The sequence below is a fragment of the Triticum dicoccoides genome, chromosome 2A (assembly GCF_002162155.2).
Source record: "Triticum dicoccoides isolate Atlit2015 ecotype Zavitan chromosome 2A, WEW_v2.0, whole genome shotgun sequence".
In the NCBI taxonomy this organism is placed as follows: Eukaryota; Viridiplantae; Streptophyta; class Magnoliopsida; order Poales; family Poaceae; genus Triticum; species Triticum dicoccoides.
The window spans coordinates 778403015-778411812 of record NC_041382.1 but is presented as its reverse complement, the minus strand read 5'-3'; the positions used below and the strand labels follow the sequence as shown (position 1 = coordinate 778411812).

General features: G+C 52.5%; 2 protein-coding genes across 2 annotated transcripts; one reads left to right on the top strand and one right to left on the bottom strand.

Annotated features, from left to right (window-relative positions):
• Positions 1 to 2694: 2694 nt before the first annotated feature.
• Positions 2695 to 3849, top strand: LOC119357233. The gene is made up of 2 exons (XM_037624227.1): positions 2695 to 3226; positions 3338 to 3849. The coding sequence occupies exons 1-2, from the start codon at positions 2859 to 2861 to the stop codon at positions 3564 to 3566; spliced, it is 597 nt and encodes a 198-aa protein (XP_037480124.1). The 5' UTR covers positions 2695 to 2858; the 3' UTR covers positions 3567 to 3849.
• Positions 3850 to 4049: 200 nt separating this feature from the next.
• LOC119357232 lies at positions 4050 to 7403 on the bottom strand. Its single transcript, XM_037624226.1, has 7 exons — positions 7071 to 7403; positions 6437 to 6466; positions 5792 to 5887; positions 5500 to 5617; positions 4801 to 5128; positions 4635 to 4689; positions 4050 to 4487 (listed from the first exon to the last, which is right to left on the bottom strand). Exons 1-7 carry the CDS (start codon positions 7191 to 7193, stop codon positions 4413 to 4415), a joined length of 825 nt encoding a protein of 274 aa, XP_037480123.1. The 5' UTR covers positions 7194 to 7403; the 3' UTR covers positions 4050 to 4412.
• Between the last annotated feature and the right edge of the window lie 1395 nt (positions 7404 to 8798).

Genomic DNA, 8798 nt, shown 5'->3' with positions numbered 1-8798 from the left:
GATAGGCCGGGGAAGCGCGGAACGGTCGCCGGGTGGCGCGGCCGGCGGCGATGGCGCGGCTGGATGGGGGTGGGAGTTGCGAGCGAGCGCGCGAGAGTCCAACGCGCGGGAGCGGGCGCAGTAAATAAGCGGCGGACGATTGAGTTTCGGCCCGCGCGCTGAACTACATATGCCGCGCACACTGTTTTTGCGCGCCCGTCGGAGCAACTATACCGGTTGAGCGCGTGCTAAAATGGGTAATTTTGCGGTGCGGCGCTAGTTTGGCGCGGCTGTTGGAGATGCTTTTAGTGTGTCCGATTTGGGTCGCCCTTGGAGATGCCCTAAGGGCATCTCCAGCCGTTGGCCCCCCAGGGGGCGCCTAAAATCGCCGCCTGGGGGTGAGCCGGCGCAAAAATTGGGCCTGGGGGCGAGTTGGTCCCCAGCCGCCAGCCCCAGGGCCGCCCCCAGGCACATTTTAAAATAAAAGAAGTTCGGCGAAGTTCGGCTTAAACACGATAAATTTCGGCCAAACACGATAAATTTTGGCCAAACACGATAAATTTCGGCACATTTCGGCGAAGTTCACGGATTTTCATTACATAGCACATATACATAAACTAATCAAAAGGAAAAACTGGCTGAAGTCGCCGCCATCGTCGTCGTCGGCCTTCTCCTCCTTGACGCGGGCGCCCCTGCTGGACCCCTGCCCGGCGTCGCCATGGCGGACTGGTGGCGGCGCATCGTCGTCGTCGTCGTCGCTGTCGTAGATGATGACGACTCCGCCTTCGTCGCGGCCTCGTCGAGCTCCGCGAAGCGAAGCAGGGCGGCGCACTGGCGCTCCTTCGCCTTCTCCAGGCGCTCCTTCTCCATCACTATGGAGTCCCTGCGCGCCCATTCCAGGGCCGCGTCGTCGTCGTCGAGCTCCGTCGTCACCGGCGCGAGCCCCGGCTCCGTCTTCACCGGCACGAGCCCCGGCTCCGTCTTTGGCTGGACGAAGCGCGGAGGAGGAGGCAACGAGTAGGTGCGCCGGCCGCCCTCGTTGATGACGATGCCGGCGCTGCGAGTGCGCCGGCCGAGCGGCGTCTCCGCCGCGGGCTCGGCCTTGACGCCGAGCTGGGCCGGAGTGCCGGAGGAGTGCGATGAAGATCGGGAGGAGGAAGAAGAGGAGGAGGACCCGAACCTCCTTGGCGCCCATGGCCCGGCGCGTCGGTGCTACGCCGGGGCGGCCGCCCTCGCCGGGTACGCCAACGGCGGTTCGTTGCCGTCCTCGAGGTACGTCAGCACGACCTCGAGTGTGCGGCCGGGGACGCCCCACCACAGGTGGCGCCCCTCGCTGTTCTGCCGGCCGCCGACCACCGGCACGCCGTTGGTGGACGCCAAGCGCTGCTGCTGGCGGCGCTCGAAATATGCCGCCCAAGCCGCGTGGTTGTCGGCGGCGTACTGGGGGAGGGAGAATTGGGCGTCAGTGAGGGAGGCGCGCACGACCTCGACTTCCTCGGTGAAGTACTTCGGCTTCGCCACGGCCTCGGGCAACGGGGGAATGGGCACTCCCCCGGCGCTGAGTCTCCACCCCGTCGGCCCGGCCGCATGTTCGGCGGCGCCGAGATGTTCGCCTGGAATAGGAGCCAGGACTCCTGTTCGCGGAGCGAACGGCGGCCGAAGCCGTTGGCCGCCACCTCGTCTCCGGGGAAGCGTTCCGCCATGGCGACGGGCTCGGGAGAGGTAGAGAGATAGAGGGAGGGGCTGGGCGGCGGCGCTCGGGAGAGGTAGGGAGAGGGAGGGGCTGGGCGGCGGCGAGGGACGGGGCTGGTGTGGGCACAGGCGAGTGCAGGCCACCGGCTATATAGCCGCGCCGCACCCATGTGTACGCGTGCGAGGGAGGGGAGGCGTCGGCGCGCCGTGCCGTGACGCGTCGCCCGTGAATCAATGGCAAGGCTGACCGGCGGCAGCCTTGGCATTGATTCCTCGCGGGAACCGAGGCGTTGGAGGAAGACGAGGCGCCGTGTCGCTGACGCGGCTGGTCCGCGGCTTTTTCGCGCCAAAACAGCTCGCCCCGGCGCCCCCGGGCGCCCCCCAGCGCGCCGGGTTCGGTCTGGGTCCGCCGGCGCTGTTTTCGGTCCAGGCCGGTGAAAATCGAGTTCCTGGGGCGCGACTGGGCCTTTTTTTAACGCCGACGCGAAATAATCGCTTGGGAAGACCTTCCTGAGGCGCGGCTGGAGATGCCCTACTACATTTGAGCCGTTTAGCTCCACCCGGCGTTTTCCATTTCAGTTGGTAGTTTATCTGCAACGGCCGTTTACACTCAGATGAATTGCATCCTGCATTATTCAGTTAGCTGCTCTTAACGGAGCAGCAAGCGTCGTCCACTGTACACATGGATGGATGCATTCTCAGTGCTCACAGTCACCGAGGAGAGAGAGAGAGAGAGAGAGAGAGAGATGGTTCACCACGTGCCATGCCCATCCCATCCCATCCCTGCTACGCTGACGCTGCCCTTCTGTGAATCTTCTCTTCTCCGTCTCCTTTAATCTCCTCCATCTACTGTAATATTCTAATTACTTGACAGCTAGTGAAATGTTTACCAGTAACTCGCCACGGTGCATTATGATTGGTCACGCTCCAGTCCAGTGCAAGAAGCATCCAATGATCCGCCCATGGCCATGGCGTAAATAAAATAAAAGCATCAGCTTTACCTCTGCCCATGGACAAGCAAGCAAAAGCGCCACTGCTTACTCCCCACCTTCACACTTCACCACTCCACTCCACTGCCCAGCTCCCAATCTCAGTCCCAGTCTCAGTACCCGAGCTCCGGCCGCGAGCGAGTAAAATACTCCTCCCTCCCGACCTCCAATCCCTCCGAGTCAACTGACTGACTGACGATGGATCGGCACGGGCAGCACCACCGGCTGGTGACGATGCCGCGGGAGGGGGAGGCGGCTTCCTCCTACGCGGGAGGGGGCGTGGACGTGGTGGCGCGGGAGGCGGCGGCGCAGGCGCTGGGGGCGGTGGTGCAGCTGCACTTCGACAAGACGGTGGAGAAGAAGCGCAGCGCCGACGCGCAGAAGCAGGAGCTCTGGCGCCTCTTCCTCGCCTTCTTCCTCTTCCTCGCGCTCGTCCTCTCCGCCGTCTCCGGCGGGGGCCGCCTCCAGTGCCGCCACCTCTGGGCCCCCGCGGGCCTCCTCTCCCTCGCCCACCTCGCCTTCTACGCCGCCGTCGCGCACCACCTCCGATGCCTCAACGGCTTCAGGTCCTTGCCTCTTTCTTTCTTTCTTTCTCGTGCTGCAACTACAATCGATTCCGATTTCCGATTCGATCTGGTTGAGTAACAATGGATGGATGGTCCAATTGCAATATATAGGTACCAGCGGCGGTGCCACAAGCTGACGCTGGCGCTGGCGGCGGACCGGCTGCGGATGCTCAAGTCGGCGGGGGAGGTGGTGGCGGCCGCCGACGTGGAGGTGCCCTACCAGGAGCCGCACGACACCTACCTCGCCAAGTTCAAGCGCAGCTGGGCCATCCACTTCGCCTTCCTCATCGCCACCTTCGCCTTCTCCGTCGCCGCCGCCGTCGCAGTCCTCTGCTTCTAGCCCTACCCCTAGCCTAGCTACCACCATTACCTTCTCCTCCTCCTCCTCCTCTCTGCTTCTTCTGTTCATCAGGATTACTAGTAGAATCGAATCGAATCGAATCGAATTGTGCTGTGCTGTGCTGTGTTCCACCATTAGCAAGCAAGCAGCACCCAGAAACAATGTCCTACAGACAGCAGCACCAAGAGTGAGTGACATCTGTTTGCCTGCCTACCAACATTCATTAATGTCAAGGATCTTCGTTGGCCATGATTCTGACCAACTCTGCTTTGCTTTGCTTTCACTCTGGCCGGCCTAATCATCAATTCATCATAACGCAACTGTCCGTGTCAATCACATCGCATCACACATCTACAATTGTTGTACTATCTGAGATCTTCCTCTATCTAAAATGTGCACTACGCTAAGATAAGAATCACATCTCATCTGAGAGCAACACTGGAAAATACTAACAGGGGAGCTTTCATCTCGCTGCTTGTTGCATTCAGACAAGTTTATTTTGTTTCCCCTTTCAAAATCAAGAGATGAAATGAAATAGCCATCATTTGTTGTTACAGCTTGCAATGGTAGTAAATATGATTGTGCTGCTACATGTTACAACATAATCTCCTTCCATCATGTTGGGAGCTTGGCTCTGTTGGCTCAAATATCTAGTTGAAGAAAACGAATACTGAAGAAAGGAACAAACAACAGATGCGGGAAAGAGAGCTCTAGCTCCAGTTCAGGAGCCCCAACTCCCCGCAAGAGATGGAACGATTTTCTTGCCAAATTCACGCGCTCGAGTGAGGTCAGCTGATAGCGTTCTCAAGCTTCAGAACACCACGCGTGGAGGAAGGAAGAGGCTTATCACGCGGCCTTCAGGACGGTGCAGAGCGAGTTGTACGCATTGACGCACAGCTTGAACTTCTCCTCGGCTACGGCCTGTGCACAACACAAATGTAGGGAATGGACATGTCCTCTGTTAGCATATGTGTTTTCGCAAGTTGACATGTGACCAACACTGAACTAGTGTTGCATCTGTTGTTGGTTCAACTTCGAAACCACCTCAGAGTCGGTCGGGTCGGTTACCTGTGAAGAGCCTGGGTGCTTGTCAGGGTGCCACCTGAGAGCAGACGCGCGGAAGCTGCACGGAGTAAATCGGGTAAACACCAGCGGAGTGAGTGGTAAACAACATTTTGCAACGGTGGCAGAGACAAGCAACAATTTGAGGAGGCAGGACGAAACGGAATCTCACGCTGTTTTGACATCATCTAGGGTTAGTGGACCACGAGGTGGCAATCCAAGGGTGAGCCTGTGCGCATGTGAGCCAACGCCGGCTGTGTCACAGGCGTCGTCGTCGTCGTCGCTTTCGTCTTCGCTCTCGCTTTCAACTCTTTGTCTTCGTGATTCACCAGCCCGTCTGAATCCAAACGATGAAGCTCTGAAGTGAAAACCCTCCCATGAAGCATGGGACCAGGTAAAACTCTGGTGATGCTCACCAAAGATGGTCTCAAAAATATTTTCAGGATTCACATAACGGGTTTCGTAGAAAAAGTTGTAGAACTTCGCCTTGTCCTTTTTGTCTACAAAAAAGAACATCCTCGTCAAACTTTCATAGTATTACGATGTGATAGCTACTTCAATGAAGTGATCTGGATGGCCAGCATCATAGATCCATGCTATATATAATCCATGAAAGTTCAACAAAACTGTCATTAAGCAGCACAAAACACTGTCATCACAAAGGATCAGAATTCATATAGTTGAGTTGTAGGCTGTAGAAGTTTTGTTTGCCCTTGGAACTTCTCCGTGTAAATAAATCATATCCTCAGATGTAACTATGTAAGATATGCAGAAACGGCAATAACAGACCATGAAACGCTAGATAACTACATGGATATTCCCAAGGCAGCAGAGCAAAACATGGACCTACTGTGCTAAGATAGAACCATACCCTTTCTTTGATGGTGTACTCCTTGTCGAGGTTTTGTTGAACTGTGATCCTGTTTTTTTCTGAACGTTTTGAATCGTGGAATATCATGCGAATTAGCAAAGCTGCCCATACTTCCATCCTAGAGGAATACAAGTGCACTGTAGACTTCAGGTACACAAGCAATAATAAATGGATGGTGGATGTTTTCTCTTTACTGCCAACTCTTATGCTTGCAGAAATAAACTTTTGCCTTAATTATCCCAATGAAGGAATGATAAGAAAGTCCATATGACAACTCAAATAGAAATTTCACCTGTATATGAGGTGTTGACTTTCCATACAGAAGGTAATTTTTCAGGGCCTTCTTTCCTTCTGCTCGTTTTTGACGAACAACGTATCGCTCATATTTCTGTTGAAGAGTTATTACCCATTAGAACTATCTCAAAATCACCATTGTCGATGCTACCTAATCAAGGTAAGGCAGCTACTAAATAAAGCATCAAGTACAAACCTATAACTGTTTTCTTTCTGCGTGATGAATTGACTCATTGAGTTTGCTTTGGCTACTAAAAACATGGCAGTGAAACAAATGCATAACACAGCTAGTGGTGCTCAATTACATTCTGAGAGATCAAATTCTGGTATCTAGCTATAAATAAAACCTTATGTGCTACCAAGTTTCTAGAAAACCATTACCAAGAGCTCTATGCAACTGTATGAGAATGCAAGCACCCTGAGGAAAATATCAAGCAAAATGCACTTAACTATCTTAGTATAATTAACTTGTAGTCCCTACTAATACTATACCGACCATAGTTACTGACGTATCTTGCAAGTTGCATCAGGCATGAAGTTAAACTGCTGCTTTGAGCTACTGTGCTTCAAGTATGTTTGACATTAATGGTGCTCATGTTCCCAGCCAGTACAGATTACAGCTGAGAGATGTGTCGAGGCATACCTTGGATAGCTTCCGTTTTCCATGTTCATGCTGCACATATATGAGAAGAACATGAACAGGAGTGATGTTGTAACTTGTAAAGCATATGGATAACCCTACCGAGACCAAGAACAAATTAATTGCCAAATGTGCATGTATCAGGGTCCTTTACAGGCTAGAACTAGTTGAAATAGGAACTGAAATCACAGCACAGCAGGTTAATTGGTTGAGGACACCCCAGATGTGCACATGGAGCTTCGTCGTTCATGCTTATCCTACTGGAAACCATCGGCCGAAACCAATCAAGAAGTTTGTGGTCCATGATTCAGACTTTGGCATTCAAGTGTCCGTCCACCTAGAATCGTGTCCGGATGCTTAGCCTCAGAACTCAAAACTATTTGTTGCGGAAGAAATCAGCATCTACCAGCACCATCTATCTACTGAAATGTGCATCTACTACAGCTTCCAATTGACCAGTTTGTATGGACACGAAAGATAACAGTGAGTGATCACCAAACTGTTGCCAAGTTTGATCGATCTATTTTCCATCCACTGATTATTAACCACAAGCATCCACAGTAGCTAGCTACCTACTAGGTCGTGGAAGGATTCGCTGGAAATGGGAAAAGAGGGGGATTGAAGGAGGCGGCCGGACCTTGCAATCGAACTTGCCCTTCCACTTGGCGGGGGAGGGGGGCGTGGAGTGGAACGACGCCGCGGCGCAGAGGTGGCTCCGCAGGCCGGGGAGGCCCTTGCTCCACGAGGCGGCGGCCTGCATCGGAGGACGAATCTCTCGCGCGGAAGGGGGGAAATGGCGATCGGGGAGGCGAACGACGAGGATTTAGCTGGGCAGGGGCGGCTCCTTCCTCCTCCTCCTTGGATTCGCCTCCGCCGCTGGAATTTTAGGCAAGAAAGGCCGCACCTTTCTTCCCCCCTCCGCCTCTCTCGCCGGCGGCCGCTCTTTCTTTTTTCTCCTACCCACGCACCTCTTTTTTTTTTGTCCTAATCACAGAGAGCACGCACGACTCAGAGAGAATGTTGGACGGGCCAGATGGTAGGCCCATTAGGGAGTGGATGCTGTAGATCAGGCCCAACTCAAGCTCCCATCATTTCTTCTTTTATTTAATTCGTTGTCTGATTCTCAAAAAAAATAAAAATTTAATTCGTTGTCTTCACTAAAAAAATGATCTCAAGGAGGAGGACAAAAATGATCTCAGGCTACCCACGCGCCTGTGGCATCATCGGCTCACGCTTTCACCCATGACAGTAGATGATGCTGCCCGAGGGCAACGACCTTCACCCCGGCGATATCAAGAGACACATCTTTTACCACTCAGCCGGATGTTTCGTTCGCATCCCGTGCCCTCTCTTGACTGGCCACCATGTCGCTTATTTGGTCGACGACCTATTTCTTCCACAACAATAGGATGCTCCATACATCGCCATCATCTTGCTTCCTCACCCCTTTCACATCTGATGCCGTGAGGCTTCCACCGTTGTTCCCGCTCACAAAATCCCATTGGACGCTGGATCTTGAAGAGCAAGTGTGTCACCTCCTTGAGTGTATGTGTAGATGGAGTCGTGGCGGTGATGATCCTCCCTGTGCAACGCTACACATCAGTGCTTTCTTTTTTGCTACCACCAAGGACCAACAAATGGAATAACTTGACATGGAGCCTCCCATCCTCTCCATCCAATCACTAAAAGAGAAGTTACATATATTGGACACATGTAACAACATACAACAACCGATACTATGGCTCGATCCGCCTTGTTATGAGCATGAGGTGATGAAATCTTCTTCGAAAATTATAACTGATGAATGTTCTCAAGGAGGGTGACCCTAGCGAAGGCACACGCACCCCAACACAAGGGGCAACACCACGTCGGATGGCTGGAGGCATTCGCTGTTTGGCTTTTTCTAGTGAACTCTTGTTTTTCTTTCTCCAAAAATGTGTAACGCATTCGTTGTGTGGCTTTTCCCAGCAAACTCTTGTTTTTTTTTCAAAAATACATAACACAGGCACAGGGGAGGATTCGAATTCCCGACCTCTCACGTCGAGCGTGGTACTCTAACCACTGGGCTCGAGAGCAGGCTTGCGAAAATTTCTCTTAAAATGTATATTTATATACAACATTGCATTTTTGAAGTTTTTTAATTCATCCCAAAAGTAATATTTTTTTAAACTTTCTCACGGGGCAGTTTTATTTTAAGAGGATGGCATTTTTTATTATAAGAGGGTGACATTTTTATTATTGAGAGGATGACAGTTTTGTTTTACTGATATTGTAGTTTTTACTAATAAGAGCATGTCTTTTTTATTATTGTGATGATGGCATTTTTTATCATTAAGACTATGGCATCTACGATTCTTAAGAAGTT

What these genes read in the sequence shown, in the direction of transcription:
- LOC119357233 (XM_037624227.1), top strand. Translation starts at nt 2,859, where the DNA reads ATGGATCGGCACGGGCAGCACCACCGGCTGGTGACGATGCCGCGGGAG. An exon ending in CGATGCCTCAACGGCTTCAG is followed by an intron (nt 3,227 to 3,337) that starts GTCCTTGCCTCT and finishes TGCAATATATAG; the next exon opens with GTACCAGCGGCGGTGCCACA.
- LOC119357232 (XM_037624226.1), bottom strand. Translation starts at nt 7,193, where the DNA reads ATGCAGGCCGCCGCCTCGTGGAGCAAGGGCCTCCCCGGCCTGCGGAGC. An exon ending in AGTCAACACCTCATATACAG is followed by an intron (nt 5,618 to 5,791) that starts GTGAAATTTCTA and finishes GTATTCCTCTAG; the next exon opens with GATGGAAGTATGGGCAGCTT. An exon ending in AGCACCCAGGCTCTTCACAG is followed by an intron (nt 4,488 to 4,634) that starts GTAACCGACCCG and finishes TGTTGTGCACAG; the next exon opens with GCCGTAGCCGAGGAGAAGTT.